This window comes from Condylura cristata, unplaced genomic scaffold (genome assembly GCF_000260355.1).
Source record: "Condylura cristata isolate star-nosed mole 26May11 unplaced genomic scaffold, ConCri1.0 scaffold00014, whole genome shotgun sequence".
In the NCBI taxonomy this organism is placed as follows: Eukaryota; Metazoa; Chordata; class Mammalia; order Eulipotyphla; family Talpidae; genus Condylura; species Condylura cristata.
The window spans coordinates 51,401,396-51,419,298 of record NW_004567115.1 but is presented as its reverse complement, the minus strand read 5'-3'; the positions used below and the strand labels follow the sequence as shown (position 1 = coordinate 51,419,298).

At 46.6% G+C, this 17,903-nt stretch overlaps 2 protein-coding genes across 2 annotated transcripts; one reads left to right on the top strand and one right to left on the bottom strand.

The window, feature by feature from the left end:
• The first annotated feature begins 431 nt into the window (after positions 1–431).
• On the top strand, positions 432–1,829 carry LOC101619524 (putative tripartite motif-containing protein 75). Its single transcript, XM_004682530.1, has one exon. It carries the CDS (start codon positions 432–434, stop codon positions 1,827–1,829), a length of 1,398 nt encoding a protein of 465 aa, XP_004682587.1.
• A 2,233-nt stretch (positions 1,830–4,062) lies between these two features.
• Positions 4,063–17,337, bottom strand: ESCO2 (establishment of sister chromatid cohesion N-acetyltransferase 2). The gene is made up of 10 exons (XM_004682529.2): positions 17,285–17,337; positions 15,816–16,590; positions 14,251–14,344; positions 12,692–12,749; positions 10,963–11,089; positions 9,748–9,879; positions 8,209–8,298; positions 7,492–7,635; positions 4,743–4,918; positions 4,063–4,252 (listed from the first exon to the last, which is right to left on the bottom strand). Exons 1-10 carry the CDS (start codon positions 17,335–17,337, stop codon positions 4,120–4,122), a joined length of 1,782 nt encoding a protein of 593 aa, XP_004682586.1. The 3' UTR covers positions 4,063–4,119.
• Between the last annotated feature and the right edge of the window lie 566 nt (positions 17,338–17,903).

The following is a 17,903-nucleotide window of genomic DNA, read 5'->3' as shown; positions in this document are numbered from 1 at the left end:
CCTGCGGGCTCCGGTTACCTTTCTGGGGGAGATGCAGGGATTAGCCGCAGAGGAAACTGGGGGGCTCCCGCGGCCTTTCTCCCCGATGTCCGCCTCACCCGCGGCGCTTGTCTCCGGCAGGATCCCGCCCACCGGCTGCGGCTGCACTGTCCATCTGCTGCCCGACGTGTGTGTAAATCACTCTCGCTTGCGCTGAGAGGACACGCAGCAGCCACCGGCTCAGGCCCCGCGCGAGGGCACACGCAGGGGTGCTGGGGGCGCAGCTCCCGCTGCAGTCACCGGAGAGGCAGAGCAGCTTGGGGTCCACTCTCCCTGCCGCGCCTGGGCCTCCCGGGGGCGCGTGCGCCCCGAGAAGAGGCGGCCAGCCCTCGCCTCGCCCCCCCGCCCCGCGGAGCCAGGCCCTCGCAGCTCCCCCGGGCCAGCGCCCCCCCATGGCCCAGGCCGCCCCCCTGGACGAGCTGCGGGCCGAGGCCAGCTGCCCTGTGTGCCGGGACCAGCTGCGGGACCCCGTCACCCTGGACTGCGGCCACAACTGCTGCGGGCCCTGCCTGCGCGCGCGCTGGGAAGGCCTCCGGGACGTGCTCCCCTGCCCCCAGTGCCAGCACCCCTGCCCCTCCAGGGCCGCGCCCAGGAACCCCCTGCTGTGCGCCCTGACCGCCCTCCTGAGCGCGCTGCCCCCCGCCGCCAAGAGGAGGCGGCGGGCCCAGGAGGCCCTGTGCGCGCGGCACGGCCGGGCCCTGGCCCTGTTCTGCGAGGAGGACCTGGAGCTGCTGTGCGCCCGGTGCGGGGCCGCCGCCCCCCACCGCGGCCACCCGCTGGCCCCCGTGGGGCAGGCTGCGGCCCGGCACAGGGAGAAGCTCAAGAGCTCCCTGGGGCCCCTCAGGAAGCAGGTGGAGGACGCCGAGAGGGGCTTGGCCACGCAGGTCTCCACCATCCGGGCACTGGGAGAGAAGGTGGAAGAGCGGAGGAGCGAGCTGTACTTTGAGTTCGCACACTTTAAGAGTTACGTGGATAAGGAGAGGGATGTCATTGACACTCGGGTACTGAGGGAAATGTCTGAGATTTACATGAAAGTCACAGAAAATAAAAACCAGATGTCAGACTATGGCACCACACTCAAGAGTCTGCTCGGTGCCATCACCACGCAGTGTGCGCAGACAGACCTGGGCTTGCTGCGGGGGATTGCAAGCGTCCAGCTTGAATGGAGCAGGTGTGTTAGCCTAAAGGTCCCAGCAACCTTTCAATGTGCGTTCCTCAAGGACACTTGCAATCTGTCCCCACAATACGTTAGTCTGCAAACCATCATGAGCAAGTTCTGGGTGGATTTGAGCCTGGACCCCGACACCGCTCACCACAACCTCATCATCTCGCCAGACAGGAAAACCGCCACCTTTTCCTGCGAGAGGATGGACCCGACCTGCGCTCCACGCCCCCAGGCCTTCACCTCCCACGAGGCTGTCCTGAGCGCCGAGGGCTTCGAGGCCGGCAGGCACTTCTGGCAGGTGGACGTCCGGGGCTCAGGTGTGTGGTCCTTGGGTGTGTGCAGGGGATCGTTCCCCAGAGCTGCCCGGATCCCACCGTCCCCCCGCGATGGCTGCTGGCGATTTCAGTGGTCTTCTAGAACACACCTTGACCCCCGCACAGTACGCATTCGAGTTGGAGTTTTCCTGGACTACGAGTTGGGGGAGATTTCCTTTTACAGCCTGAGTACCAGATCCCACCTGTATACACTGAGGTGCACCTTCACAGACAGGCTTTTCCCCTATTTCTCTGTTGAATCTTATTCATCATTCTCCATGACTATAGCAAAGATTGCTGAGCCCCTGTAAATTTGTTCTTCCTGCTTATGGAATACTCTAGAAATAAAATCTGAATACATTTGGGTACCTGTTGTTTTTTCTTCTCCCTGCTCAACGCCTCTCCATCTGAGCAAATTCTTAGGAAAGCTGGCATCTCCCTCATTAGGCTTAGAGGAAGGTCTCAATGGAAGGTCTTTTCTGCAGTACTCCATCCCCTCCCTTGCATGCAAGACCTTCCTCCTCTCGCCCAGCTGGCCCCTGGCCTCCACAGAGCCTCATGGTGAGCAATAAACCCTCCCTCCTGGTTTGTCTGGCATCAGCAGTCCTGATACCAGAACGCAATGTTTAGGGGTGTTTTGCTTACCTGGGGTGTCATCTGGAATGTCAAGATCAAGCACTGAGCATGATGGAGAAACTAGGAGTCTGGACCAAGGAAAGAGCAGAGACAGAGGGCACAGACCAGGGCCCAGCAGCCAGGAAGCTGCATTCTCACAAGGTCAGTGTGTATTTCTTGTACAAATAAGGATTTTTTTTTTTTTTGGTATTGAAATACTCATTGAAATGACCTACATATCTTGAAATACTTTGTCCCTTATTTTACTATCAAAATGTGATTTTCTACACCACCCCCTATCCTCCCTTGGCCCTTTCTTTCATCCCTTCCACACAACCTCGGAAACCTCTTCCTTCTTCAGCATCGTCTGGTGTGTGCAAGTATTTTATGGGATTGTCTGCTCTGCCCATCCTGAACTTCCAGGCTCTGGTCGAGCACCAGAAACAGCAATCGCTATGTGAAGGCTGTAGTGGTGGGCCACCATCAGGAATTCTTCGCTGTGTGCGAACAGGTCCTTACACTGGGGCTCTTGCTCCAGTTACTGTCAGGTACTTAAGCACTGATAATTGAGAGCAGTCAATTGTGTCGGTTTTGTGGCTGGGGATGGGCAATTCAGGTGTTTGAAATGTCATTGTGGGTGATGTACCGGGAAGTCGTCTGTTTCTCCCAGTGCTGCTGACTTTGTTGTGTCGCAGTTTAGCTGTGAAGATGTGGAAGAGGCAAGCTTTCCTGATTTCAACGACTGTTTCCTTACAAACAGCAAGCCATATTTGTTTATCAACAAGAAAACCAGCATTTAATTATATGAGAGTAGACAGTATTAATAAGAATTTTAATCGATTCATCACAAAAGCATTGAGTAAACAAAATAATGTTATACAAATTTTTAAATTAGATATTTAAAACAAAGTTTAAGGAACAGCAGTGCAGAATATAACTTGACAATGTTTGCATAAACATTTTAATACTTCCACGCTCTTTTCAGAACTCAGGCATTTAATCTTGGAACAATGCTAACCTACAGGCAAGTAAAGGAATACAGATGAACTGACTTTGGTTCCAGCCTGGAGAACTAGTTAGCAGTGAAATGGTTTACAATCACAATATGCCTTTCAAAGTCAGCCTCACATGAAACATGTGCCTGTACGACCGTGTACTCTCATCAATTATGTCACTGGACCACCAGCTCTGATGTATCCACATACTAATTTTGGTTGTTATACACTTTGACAAGACTTGGCCAGGTGTGGGCAAATAGGGGAAAAATTAAGCTATAGTCACAAGAACCATGGCCTTCATTTTGTGAATGACATAAATCACCAGTGATAAGTCTCTAAAGTAGCACACTTAGCATATCTAACACCAAAAATTAATGAAATAAGGGTAGTGCAAATAATTTTAATTAAAATCCGATGACAGGCAAAGCTTTTGATTGAAGTTTTTAGAAAATCAAAACATGAAGTTATGGAGTCCTACATAAAAGGATGTGGAAAGTTTACACATTCTTTACAACGTTCCCTGTCATAAATTAGAAATTGAAAACACACTCTAAAGAAAATCAAATTAACTAGCTCAGCCAAGTACCTATGTTTTGAATTTTGTGTTAAAATCTAGGCCTGCTTCTCACTGCCTGTGCATGATAATCCTCTCCCAAAAGTCTGCTTTACTACAGACCAGCGAGCTTGTTTCTGTGGGAAAGCACCTTGCTTTACCATGTTCTCAAGCAGGAGGCGAGTCATTTTCATGACTACAAAGCTTCACCATTAAGGTTTCAAAGTGCTAGTCAGCATGAATAACCCAAAGATTTTCCCTTTCTTCAAATGCTCAGCTCACAAACATATCCCTGACTTTTCAATGCATAAGGAACAAAACTGGGTAGGCTTGTATGTGGGCTTCTTCTTATCTTTCATTCCTATTTGTTAGCTGAATTATGTGCTGACGGGCTGTCAACTCCACACAGCAACTGTGTTAACAGTGAAGTCAGCTTTAACTACTGAAATTGTACACAAGGAAATTAGGGGTGTTGCAGTACTTGGTTGCAAATAATTTGCCGTCTGGTGTCGGGTCAGAAAATGCTATTTCATTTGTGCTGAGAAAACAGCCAAACATGAAACAATTCCTAAAAAAGAGGAAAAGATGGTTTAACCATGGAACCGACTTACAATTCAGATTAAGCATTAGAATGTATAAGATTTCAATCTCTTCAAAAACACTTGATTTAAAGCAACATCATGTTTAGCAAAAGATAAAATGGCTTAATGCCTTAGATTCAGGCAGGAAGTCCAACGAGAATGCATCACGTGAGCAAACACAGGGCCAGAAGAAATCCTGCTGAAACCACGCCGCCCACCGGCCGCCCACCAGCTTCCACAGCAAGGAGCAGCAGGCCCGAGCTCCGCAGGCGGCTGGCACTTGCTATCACTGACTCCGAACGTGGCCAGCAAGTTTTTTTTTTTTTTTTTTTCCCCCAGTGGCAACACTTGTCTTGGCTGCACTTAGAGAATTTATACAGAATTACCTTACCAAGTTTATTCCCTTGGCCATGAGCCAGGGCAGTTCTAGAAATGCTGCTCCTTGTCTAGACCATTTTATTCTATTTCATGTCTTACCTGAGAGTGTCTACCAGTCGCCTTGCAATGCGCTTTCTTCTCTTCAGCCTGAACACCCAGATCCTACTTATGCCGCAGACTGCAGGTTCTGGCACGTCTGAACACTGCCAAGCCCTGTGACATTCTTTGGAGTTAGTGGCTCCTGGGTCAGCTGGCTCAGACAGGACACGAAAAGCCTGCAACGACAGACAAAACTTAAGCATCTAAAAATAATCTTATCATATCTTCACCACAATTGCTAAAGTTATTTGATATTTCTTGAATTCTTGTCCATTTATAGTCACAGAATAGTTAAAAAACAAAAGTGGTACTGATGTTACCTGTCCAGCACCCTCCATACCATGATGAAGCTCCTTTTATCGGTTATAAAAAACCACCCTGCCTGGTGGCACAAGAGGTTAAGGCACAGCACTGTGAAGCTATCGCCAGCATGAGTTTGCTCTCTGGCCAGGGAGTGACCCACGTGGTGCAGCAGACCTCTCCTGTCTTGCCCGCTGCTCCCCTTAGCAGTGTATTTCAGTGGACCTACCTGTTCTGCTTCCCACTCTATCTCTGGTGAATCCTCTTATCCCCCCTCATCTCTGGCCTACACCCCAGCTCTTGTATGCATAAACAAATCTTAAACAAACTTGCACAAATTAGACTCACTTTGAATAAAGTACACAAACTTCCATTCTCTTCATTCTAAAATGAACATGATAACCTAAAATCATGGTGACACTCAAGAAGATTTTTGCATATAAGCTATGGAATCTGGTTGGCATTTAAGCTCCTTTTTAAAAAAAATATTTTTTTTTTGCTTCCAGGACTTGGGTTTTGGGCCGGGGTTGCGGGTTTTGGGGGGATTCCCAGAGAGTGGGGAGCAGGACAGGCTGATCCACTGAAATCCACTGCTTAGGGGAGCAGTGGGGAGACAGGAGAGGTCTGCTGCGCCCTGAGGTCACTCCCTGACTGGGAATCAAAGTCGTGCTGCAGTGACTGTGGACCGCTTCATAGTGCTGTGCTTTAACCCACTGTGCCACCAGGGAGGCCCTAAGTTCCTTTTTTAACTTTTGACTTTGGAGGGAGTTGGAGTGGCAGAGGGGACCCTGTTCCCTTCACCCAGTGTCCCCAATGGTTAAACCTCCACACCAACAGCCTATCGCCCAGACCGTGCAGTCCTGGGCAGGTGCACTGCTCCAGGACAACTATCCGGGACTTGCATTCACCCCTGACCACAGCCAAACATGGCTACTTGTCTCCTCCCTCTTGTCACACAGCCTCGCCTGTCTTTCCTCCCTCCCCCCCGCCCTGCAAACACCATTTGTTTCCATCTCCATAATTCTCGTATTTCCAGGCTTTCAGGTATGACTAATTCTTGGAGACACGGCCAACTTACTTTCCTGTGGCTTTCACGTTTACACCCCCAGCAATGTACCAGCGTCTCTGCCAGCATTTGCTGTAGGTCTGTGGGTGCTATTTTCCACTGGAGCTATTTTAACCACCAAGAAACTTTTGGTTGTGAGCTAAGTATGAATAGAACAGGCTTGAGTCGGTTTGGCTATATGTTGTCTGCTATTACTACAGAGTCCCTTTAAGAACAAATAAAGGTGGGTCCTCTGGTGGCGCAAGGGGTTAAGTCTCAGCACTATGCAGCTGCTGCCAGCCACTGTGGTAGTTCAGTGTCAGTTCAGTGCTGGCCAGAGAGCCACCCACGTCGCCCAGCAGCCCTGTCCTGCTCCCCTCAGCAGTGGGTTTCAGTGGATCCACCTGCTCTGCTTCCCACTCTGTCTCCGGGGAGTCCTCTCACCTCCTCCCGCACCTCTGGCAAACTCTCCATTTTGTATGCATAAATAATTAAACCTTAAAAATAAAATGAAAGGTCAAATTGGTCTCTTTTACTGATAATACAAGTCAGCTGTTTTCCCAGCTTCTGATAACATAAGCGAAACTATATGTGTGCACATATATGCAATAAAAAATCAGAAAAATAAAAGAAATGGGGAGGAAGGCATTTTCAAGAAGGTATAAGATAAATTTATGCTATTACCATCATCTTCAGATGTAGTAGGCAGAAGACACACACACATTTAAAGGAGACACAAATGTGGGGTATAGATTAGTTAGAGAATATTGAACAGTAATTTTTCCTAGCCGAGTACCCTCTTAAGCATTTCAAAAGCAAAGACATTTTTTCTCTATTCTCCAATATGAGTTAGTAAACTTTCCCTGTATAGGACCAAATTATAAATGTCTTAGGCTCTTCTGTGACGCAGCCTGTCCCACCCAGTCCTCCCTGCCACGGCATGACTAAAGCCAGCACAAACATGGAAACAGAGGAGCACGGCTGCATTCCAATAAAACTTTATTAGCAAAAACAGATGGCACACATGGCTCAGACTGCACTTTGCTGACTTCTAGAACACTGCCCATTAGGAACAAAAGCAGACTCAAATCAAGGGACATGTAACAACTAATTTGCCAAATACAGTAACCTGTACTTAGCCACGAGTTCAGGAACTGGGCCCTTAGGCTTGCCTATTTGACATCACCGTACAGTCCAGGCGTGGAGAGAACGACAGGAGCTTAATGCTGACTTCTCCAGATACAATGCCAGGAAAAGAAATACAAAGGAAATAAATGATTTCAGTTATCCAAAGCCAAGGACACTTAATAGGAAAAAGTAACTGACGGTGCTCTTACTGACCGAGACTTGTCACCACCACTTCTGCTCCTAAATGTGCCAGTGACTTAGAAACAAAGGCCATACCTGCTTGATGGGCTCTGCAATTAAACAGCCGACGACTTTCTTTTCATCAGATATAAAGAGAAAGGTCTTGGTTTTGTTCGGACATCTGGGAACAACTTGGTGGAAGCCCAATTCAGTGTCAACAAGTTCTTGAACATCTTCTACCTAATGATGTTAAAAACCAAGAGAAGAACTTGTTCTAAAAACTGTCATAAAAACTGGGTATTTCATACGCACAAAATTTATTACTGTTACTTTAGCTTTCTTTATCTCTATTTCCTAAAATTATGCTCCTCCATTATTTCACCACGTTGCACGTTTTCCCTTTGGAAAACATGGTTTTAAGAACCCATTTTAAAGACCACTTTCAGCAGAAAGAAATTTAGGCTTTGTTTCTGCTTTCTTTATTGTTGGCAGGGACAACCCGTCCCAGCCCAGAGACACAAGCCACACCAACATAAGACACAGACTTGGCTCACCCATCTCAGCACCGGAAAGGCTAATGGTCCTTCCACAAGTGCATGAAGGTAAAAGGTAAGCTATAACACCATATCTGTTTTCTTTAATCTCCAACTGGAATCTTAAATTCTGAGTTTAGTTTTGTAAGAACTAACTTGAAAAGTCCTTACATGAGGACCAAAATGGATTTTCTATAGGCATTTTACATTTCCACAGAGGTTGATTTCTTAGCAGGGGCAGGAGAGAGTATGGAAGTGCTAAAAAGCTACTGCTCCATACCTTCCTGAGGGCGTAGCTTGGATCATGAGGCAGGACCAGCACAATTTTCCCATCCCAATACTCTGCTACGATGCGTTCTTTTTTCCAGCCCTGCGAAGAAAAAATAAGCCACAAATTAATTTCTGAAGAGACGAAAGCAAGCCATTGATTTGTTCTATAGAGAACAAAAGCTAAACAATAGTATAAAAACGATGGCATGAAATCTAGATAAAGGAACTTTCCTAATATCCTAACATATATTTTGGACTTATCTTTTAATTTTTATCCAAGCTAATATGATTAAATAAAATCTCTAGGAATTTAAAGTTGATGATTCCTTCTTCCTCCTAACCCTAATTACAATGGCATGGACTATGGCAATAAAATAGAGAGGCCTCCCTGGTGGTGCAGTGGGTTAAAGCGCAGCACTATGAGCTGGCTGCAGCTATTTCGGAGCATGTTCGATCTCCAGCCAGGGAGGTAACCCCCATGGCGTGGCAGACCTCTCCTGGCCCACCCACTGCTCCCCTCAGCAGTGTACTTCATCAATCTGCTGTTCTGCTCCCCACTCTGTCTCTAGTGAATCCTCTCCCCCGACACCTCTGGCTTGTACCCCAGTTCTGTATGCATAAATAAGTAAATCTTTTAAAAATAATATAAATGGAGCATGGCCCCATGTGAATTTCAGTGCCGTTTGTTCTAGGGATTGCATTGACTTGGTAAAGCACCCCTGTGACAACAGCTTACCCCCCAGTAAGTACAGAGGAGCAGATAGGGAACAAGTGGTCTCCATGCACCATGGAACACCTTTCAGCTACCAAACCAAGAGAAATCTGCTATTTGCAAAACATGGGTGGAGCTGGAGAAGGCACTCAGCGAGGAGACCCATGCCAGGCACGGTCACTTACATGCAGTACAGAGAGACAAAGGCGGGAGAAAGCTAAGCCAGCCGTTCTAGAAGCAGAGGACAGAATGGAGGCTGGAGAGGGGCTGGCAGGCGGAGAGCAAAGTGGAGACGGGCACAGTGGACTGCAGGTGCCTTGGTGGGGGTGGGGTGTAGTAACCCCCTGGAGGGGGAGCCTCTAACACAAAGATGGTGCACACCAGTGTCACCTCAATTAGAAGAGAGAAGGAAAGGAAGCATCTGAGGGGCAGGCACAGCCAGAGAGGCCAATGACAGGATGTGCTTGCAGGAGAAAGGTGGCACCTCCTGGGGGCTTGGGATGACAGGTCTGGAGGAAGCACAGGCAGTGCTGGGAGGGAGGCAGTCTCCGCAGAGGAGGTGAGGTGAGCGTCTGCTCGAGCTGAGTTTCACAGCTCACCAGCAGGGCTCGGAAAGCCAGAGGGAGACACGGGCCGCCCACCCCAAACCGACTGCACCGTTTTCTCACAGCTTGAAATAGTGAAAGTTAGCTTTTTAAAACTGCCATTCTCTACTGTTCAGGCTGATACTGCAGATGATGACATACTATGGATAGATAGACGTTCACCATTTCAGCAAAACAAGTGACCTTGAAAGCAGTTCAACTCTGAGAACAAAGGGAAAGACCCCAGACTCACCGTGTACTTGACGCCTTCCAGAAACCTGTGATGGTGCTGGGCGTGCTGCAGCTCGTCCTCGGGGCTGGAGGCCACGTAGATCATGCCGCAGGACTTGCACATAGTGGCCCCGAAGTACTTCTGACCGGCGTCCTGTAATTGGGGAGAAAAGGCCTTTCCAGTGGCTCACAGATAGCTCTAGCGACTTCAGGAGCGCACTCACTCTCTCATTTTCCGTTGATGCTGACAAGCGGAACACTAAGTGAAAAAGCCTGGCTAGCATAACCGCCTCGGTATCCAGACAAAATAAAACGAGATTAAAAAATGCAGTAACTGATAGGTGGAATAAATATCCATTTGAATGGATGGTATAAAAATCAAGATTCTTTACCTAGACCCATGGTTTGAAGTAGGAATAAAATGAAGTCCTAAAAATTATAGCAGAATGGGAAGCCCATGGGGAATTACAACTGAGATGAAAAAATGCACAAAATGATGTAAAAATAAACTATTATATATATATATAAAATTATAGCTGAGACAAGCAGCTGAACTTCTTTAGAAGCTCTTAACTGTGAGATCTAAGCCTTGTTTCAAAAACATTCTTAAGGCTTTTGTATTTTTAAATTGGTTGGGAATATTATAATTCCTTGTCATAAAAGTTGATTAAAAAATACATAACAGTGATTTGGTGATGAGAAGCCCACAGGGACTACAACGGAGATGAAAAAAAAAATGCATAAAATGATGTAAAAATATACTAGTATATCATAACAAAAAATTACATAACAAAGATTCAGTAAATCCACAGACACTTTCATGACTCTATGGAACTCAGGAACATTCACGGCTATGCTCGCCCTCTGCTCTCAGAGGACATCGCTCAACTGCAAAGCCCAGGCTCTGAGTCACCGGACACGCAGGCTGGCAGACATGTTCTGCAAAGCTCCGGACAGTAAATAATTTCTACTCTGCAGGGCACAGATTATCTTTTCAACTGTTTAAAATGTAAAAACCATTTTTAGCTCATGTTTCTGGCTGTACTTGGGCAAACTCAGGTCTAATCCAGCATGGCTATCTCATTAAACTCGACATGATCTTTAACATCTCATTCATTCTAGGAAGTTATCAGCCTTGGCCAGTGCGGCTTGATTAGCTGGCTTTTGTAAATTCACATTATAGCCACAACACACATCAACCACGCTTTTGTGAGAACTGAGAGGGAGGGTTACTCACAATGACAAGTTGGTCTTTTGTTTCTTTACTTGCATCTCTGGTATTAGAACTTTTTGGGGCACTGATCTGCTTCAAGACGTTGGTGGGTACCATGGACCCCACAGAAGACTGCTCTTCGACCAGAGATCTTGAAATAGAAAGTTGTTCAACATCGTTTAACACTTTTAAAATTTTGGGGGGATCACAATAAAAACAGATACATATATAACATCCACTGAGCGCCTTGCAATTTTAGGGCTTTCTATTGGGAGTGACTCGATGAAGTAATGCATTGGAAAGTAATGAAAAAGTTGATGCTACTTCAAAGGGACCAGCCATGTTCTCGAGCAGAGTAAAAAGTACAGAACTGAGTGGGGAGGCTCAAACCCTGCCCTCTGATTCCAAGTGTAAGGGACTGTCATTTCCGTGACATAAAACCTGCACGATTTCTTCTGAAGTTCACTTCACCCTTAAAAATGGAATTTTTTTCTTTATCAAATCTCAGAATAGTTACCGCGTGTTATAAAGAAATTCCTGGCGGCCCTCTCTGGTGGCACAGTGGGTTAAAGCACTGTGCTAAGAAGCCTAAGCCACTTCCGCATGAGTTCGATCCCCGCCTGCCCCGGAGGTGACCACATGGCGCGGCAGACCTCTTCTGACCTGCCTGCTCTCCCCTCAGCAGTGTACTTCATCGATCTGCCTGTTCTGCTCCCAACTCTGTCTCTGGTGAATCCTCTCACCCTCCGCATCTCTGGCCTGTACCCCAGTTCTATATGAATAAATAAATAAATCTTAAAAAAAAAGAAAAAGAAAAAGAAAGAAATTCCTGTCATGTCAAACAGTGAGCGGACTCGAATATTGAGTTTACAGCAAGTTAGCTGCTCACATACTACGATCCAACAACTTTTCATGGTGGCTACCTGATAGCTGTGCAATTGTGGATGAATTATAGTTTTCTCAGTTGAAAATGGGATTAATAATAATACTGACCTTCTAAGCTATTTTGAGATAATGGACATAAACTACTTATTATTGCTAGGTTCTGTATAATAATGTTAGCAATTATTATCATAAGTTCGTAAAAGTCTTTTCCTTCTTTCAACTCTTATGAGGTTTCTGTGAGGTCTGATTCCATCTTTTTTTTTTTTTTGCATAGAAGAGCTGGGGTATAGGCTACAGGAGCAGGGGGTGACGATTCACCAGAGACAGAGTGGGGCGCGGAGCAGGCAGATGGACTGAAATACACTGCTGAGGGACACTATGTGCGTCAGCTCCCTGGTGGGGTACTGAATTCAGGATGTAGCGGTGATAATGCTGAGACTTGACCTACAGGCCACCAGGGAGGTCCTCTCCAAATTGTTTTTAAACATGTATTTATTCATACAGAAATGGGGTACAGGCCAGAGGTGCAGGGGCGGTGAGCAGATTCAACAGAGACAGAGTGGGGAGCAGGACAGGCCGACTGATGAAATACACTGCTGGGGGTGGGGGGCAGCAGGCAGGTCAGGAGAGGTCTGTCGCGCCCTGTGGGTCACATTCTGGGCAGGGATCAAAATGGCACTGAAAACAGCTGTGGCCAGCTTACAGTGCTGTATCCTAACCCCTTGGAGGGTTCCCCTCTCCAATTTTTAATGTTCTCTTAGTGGAGAACAAAAGAAGTGCTCTCCATCTAGCTCAACTAGTATTAAGAAATAAAAAGGGGTCAGATAATTAAGTAAACCCAGAACATTAAAGTAAGGTCAACTCCTACCTTTTCGCACTGGTTGAAGACACACTGAAGATAGGGTAGAGAAGGGACTCAGCAGAAGCTGTAGGAGAGAAAAATGATGACTTACATTATAGGATAAATTCTAGCTTTAAACTATTAGATTGTTAAGGTCAGTAAGGCAAAGGTACTAACACCATTTGACTTTAAGACTAACCAGTGAGCGAGACAGTATGGCATTGACAAAGGACAGAGATCAACAGGACAGAACAGGGCCCAGAAACAGATTCGTGCAGTGCAGTCAGCTGATTGTTGACAGAGACAAAGGCGACTCAATGCAGAGAGGCAAAAGCCACATACTCAACATCTAACATGAAACTCTAAAACTTCTAGGAGGAAAAAGTTAAGAGAAAAATCCACACAAGCTTGGGTTTGGTGATGTTCTGTTACATTCAACACCCAGAGCACAACAGGAAAGAAAAAAACACTCGAGTTAGACTGCATTCTACAGAAAAATAAAAGGACAAGCCACAGACCGAGGGCAGATATTTGCAATCACAGTTCAACAATTTGTATTTAGATCATACAAAGAACTCTTACGACTAACAATTAAAAATGGGAAAAGGGCTGAATGGACACTTCCCCAAAGACATACACATGGCAAAAAAACACATGCCAAGGTGCTTGACATCATGTCACTAGGGAAACGCCAAGTTAAAGATCCAGGCACACACCTGTTAGAATGTCACACGAAATGGACAGTAACAAATGGTGCTGAGAATGCGACATGACAGGAACTCACTAGCGATAGGACTTCAGGATGAAGAGGAATCTAAAAACTCAACTAGCCCCTTGCTGTGGGGACCCCTTCCCCAGATCACACAGCTCATTAGCGGGAGACCCAGAGAGACCCAAGGTTCCTGATGCCTAAACCAGTGTCCTCTCTATGGCTTAGTCGATTCTGCTCACCAGTGGGCTTTGATACAACAAAATTGTGTCTACACCTTTCTCTTACTTTGGGTAAAATAAGAGTAGGTATGATTTTATACAACACCGAGCTCTAGGGAGCTTAAAGGGTTTGGCCACAGCCCACAGACCATGAAGCATCAGTATTTTGCTTCAAAACCCAGCCTGAGGTCTCCTCTTCAAAATGTGCCGTGTTGCTGCCATAGAAAAGGGCCTGAAGTAAACACATGTACAAACACAGGTACACATACTGAATTAAAAAAAGACAAAATATTTGGCCCTCCCTGGTGGTGCAGCGGGTTAAAGCACAGCACTGAGAAGCTAAAGTCACCTCCGCATGAGTTCGATCCCCGCCTGCCCCGGAGGTGACCACATGGCGTGGCAGACCTCTCCTGACCCGCCCGCTGCTCCCCTCAGCAGTGTACTTCGTCGATCTGCCTGTTCTGCTCCCCACTCTGTCTCTGGTGAAGCCTCTCGCTGCCCCTGAGCCTCTGGCCTGTACCCCAGCTCTGTATGCACGAATAAATAAATCTTAAAAAAAAAAAAAAAAGACAAAATATGGTGCATATATCACTTCATATTGACACATGTATGAAGGTCTATAACAAACTAGTTTTGAGATGTTTTCTCTTACTTACCTGCCTTATTCTCACCAACACAATCCTCTGAAGAAAAATGCTTCTTTTCCTCAGGTTTGCATTCCTTTGAAGAAACTACTCCAGCTAATGAGTTCTGAAAATAAGTAGGTAAAATAAAAAGAAGTCATTTTCAATCCAGTGAATGAACCCTAACAGATCTTTTTTTCTAAAGCAAAGTATATTGTTCATTGTGGACTACATTTCATAATGTGGTTGTAAATTCTCAATTTTCACCAAACACACACAACTGTTTGAAAGGAAGGGTGCACATATTCAAGTCTGTAGCAGGTCACCCTGTCAAGGCCTCCCTGGTGGTGCAGGGGTTAAAGTCAGCACAATCAAGCCATCACTAGCCACTGTGGCTGGCTCAGACCCTGGCCAGGAAGCTGACTCACAGGGCACAGCAGATCTTTCCTGTCTCCCTGTGCTCCCCTCAGCAATGTATTTCAGTAGATCTGCCTGTTCTGCTCCCCACTGTCTCTGGGGAATACTCTCACCACTTGCATCTCTGGCCTACTCCTCAGTTCTTGTATGCATAAATGAAACAAATCTTTAAAAAAAAAAAAAATCCTGGCCCGCCCTGGTGGCGCAGCAGGTTAAAGCACTGCACTGAGAAGCTAAAGCCACTTCTGCATGAGTTCGACTCCCGCCTGCCCTGGAAGTGACCACATGGTGTGGCAGACCTCTGCTCCCCTCAGCAGTGTACTTTGATCATCTGCCTGTTCTCCCCACTCTGTCTCTTTTGAAGCCTCTCACCGCCCCTGAGCCTCTGGCCTGTACCCCACTTCTGTATGTACAAATAAATAAATCTTAAAAAAAATTCCTAGTAAGGATGAATATCCCACAATATCCCTTCTATCATAATGAACTGAACCAAAAAAAATAGCAAAATTTCCTACAGTGACCACCAAATCAGAAAGGAGCAGCCTTTTGTTATGTGCTTTTGAAAAACATGTTATGCTAACGAGAGAAAAAGAACATTGGTCAGAGGATTCTAACTTCTACTTTTGGGGCAAATAGCAGGAAAGAGGGAAAAACCAAGTAGAAAAAGATCTGACACATTTCACTTACACCATTACTTTGGTGAGAGAGACAACAGACAGCCTGGGGAGAGGAACAAACATTCATTCAACTACAACTATTCAAGAGCAGGTCACCTCAGCAGAGGGGACACCCTGCACCCTGCCACTATTCAGGGTTCCGCCTGACCCGGGGACAGCTTTGTGGCTCCTCATGAGAGAACACACGCAGCAAAGATGAATCCTAGCAGAGGGCTAGGGGCACAGAGGCTCAGTGTCTCCGATTACTCACTAGGAGCTGACACCAGCACCTGGAAATGAAGCTCATGAAAGGAAATTAAGGCGGGAAAGAGTGATGTATGAAGGCGCTTAATGACAGACACCACAGTGCCAAGGAAACGTTGGTCAGCTTCCTGCAGCCAAACAAGGAGGAACAGTCCCACCCTGACACCCTGCCTCTAAAGTCTTTGCAGAATTCACACCAGTCCGATAATAAAGCAGTAAGTTGGCCATGCCATGGCGTCTATGTATGGGTGTTTCCTTTACCTTTACTAGCTTCTCTTCATTTCTACCACCTGCACTCAGCAGTTCCAAGTTCAGCTCTTTGGGCACCTGCTTCACGCTGACATCAGAATCTTTTGCCACGTTCTTCTGGGTGAGTTCCAGCAACGGCTTATTTTCAAGAGACAAATTTCTAGGAGAGGGTTTTTTCCTACTAACAAAAAACGCTGCCCCACCCTGGAGTGTAACTTGGGGTTTGACTTTTTGGCTTAGAACTCGAGGTGCATTCAGATTATTTCCAGTTGGGCAACAATTATTCTCTTTCTCTACCATTGGCTTATAGGCCACTCGAGTTTGCTTGGAATTTTTAGAATTCTTTGAGGCAGGCTTGATGCATTTATAACCCTGCTGGCGCTTGGCAGTTAAACTCTTCTGTGTTTTTCTGTTCATCTTCTTGGAGTAAACTGGTTTTCTCTGCACATCTTCTGTGCCATTTGGTAAAGGTTTATCGTCAGTAGTTTTTAAAGATGTGGACCTACTCTCTTTGATCAGTTTTCTCTCCAGTGGATTGAGGTACCACTTATCTCTGTTGTAAAAGGATACGGTAGACACAGCAGATTTAAAAGGCGAGCCTTGGTCTGCAGGAGGCACTCTGTTTCTCTCAGCTGTTTTGTGTGGACTTGAAATGAAGTGACCCTGAGGGCCAAGCACCTTTTCTTCGTTTTTATCACCGTTGTGGCAAGTGTGCTTTTTAGTAGGTAGAAATGTATTTTCACTCAAGTCCAAAAGTGATTTCTTTGATGGCAGTTCTGACAACAGGCTATACCAAAAAAAAAAGAAAAAAAGCCCATGAATAAGTATCATTATTTGCTTCAATTTTCTGTCCACCTACTGCTAAGTAGTAAACAGACCTTTAGCTCCTATCAAAAACAATACATCCTCTCCGCCAATATGCACATTATCTATTAACATGATTCTCAAACTGTCTTTACAAATGAAGCATTCAATGTCTTCATAAAAACAGTGTGCAAAGAAGTTGTTCTACATGTGCAGATGCTTTAAAACCTACTTAGCCATACGCAAACTAAAACCCATGCACTTTGCTCAGATGGCTACAAGTCACCTAAATGATGAATTTTACATAACAAACTGATGCCTGAGAGGCTTGCTCTGTGGGGAGTAACTTCTCTCTTCTAGCACACGGACTAAGTAGTGCACAGACTTTGAGAATTGCTATGCACGCAAAACAGTTAACCATTATATGAGATTGGACAGAGCAAGGTAATGAAAGATTTGCCATACATTTCCAAGCCACAGAGAGCAGATAACCTCATTTCTCTGCTCTCCCTCCAGAGGCTCTGGATAGTTATGAAGTAACATTGCTGTAGTCTAGCATCAGAATAGAAAATATCACGACGGCCACATGCAGCAGGTGAACAGAACGGACATTTCAGAGCCAGAAGGACCAGAAAGCAGGTTGTCCTCAGCATTGCCACCTCTAGGGTGAGACTCACTTGTCACCGTTGGAAGACCGTTGCTTCCTTTTCCTTGGAGTAAAAGCTGGCATCTTCTTAACTGAACTCCTAAAAGCGACAGGAAAATTACAATAATCAAACTCCTCAAGTGACTTAAAACCACTGTATCAAAATTATGCTTTAAAACTAAAAATTTTTAGTTTCCAGATGGCGATACCACCCCAAGAACAGGGTTGCTCTCAAGCCTCCTCTGTGTTGAAAGCAGGCAGGGCAAAGAGCCACTGCACCACACAGCCCTGGAGAGCAGGACCAAAGGCGGGATGGGGCCAGTTTGGGGCTGGAAAACGATTCTCCCCGGAGGAAGACCTTTTCCTACCCCGCGGCGGGTTAATTGCTACCAAGCTTGAGCCGCCCCTTCTGGGGAGCCGGGGAGCCCTCCCTGCTCTCGAGTCCCCGTCCCGTCGCGGTCCCGGGACCCAGTTTCCACCCCCACACTTGCCTAGCACCCCGCCTCGCGGGGGTCTCCCGGGCTCGTCCACAGCCGGTCTGGCCAAGCGGCGCGCCCCCTCCCCCAGGCCGGCTGGGAGCCAGCCGCCAGCCCCCTGACTGAGCCCCGAGCTGAGGAGGCCACGGGCTGCGCGGCGCGGGCTCACTGCTC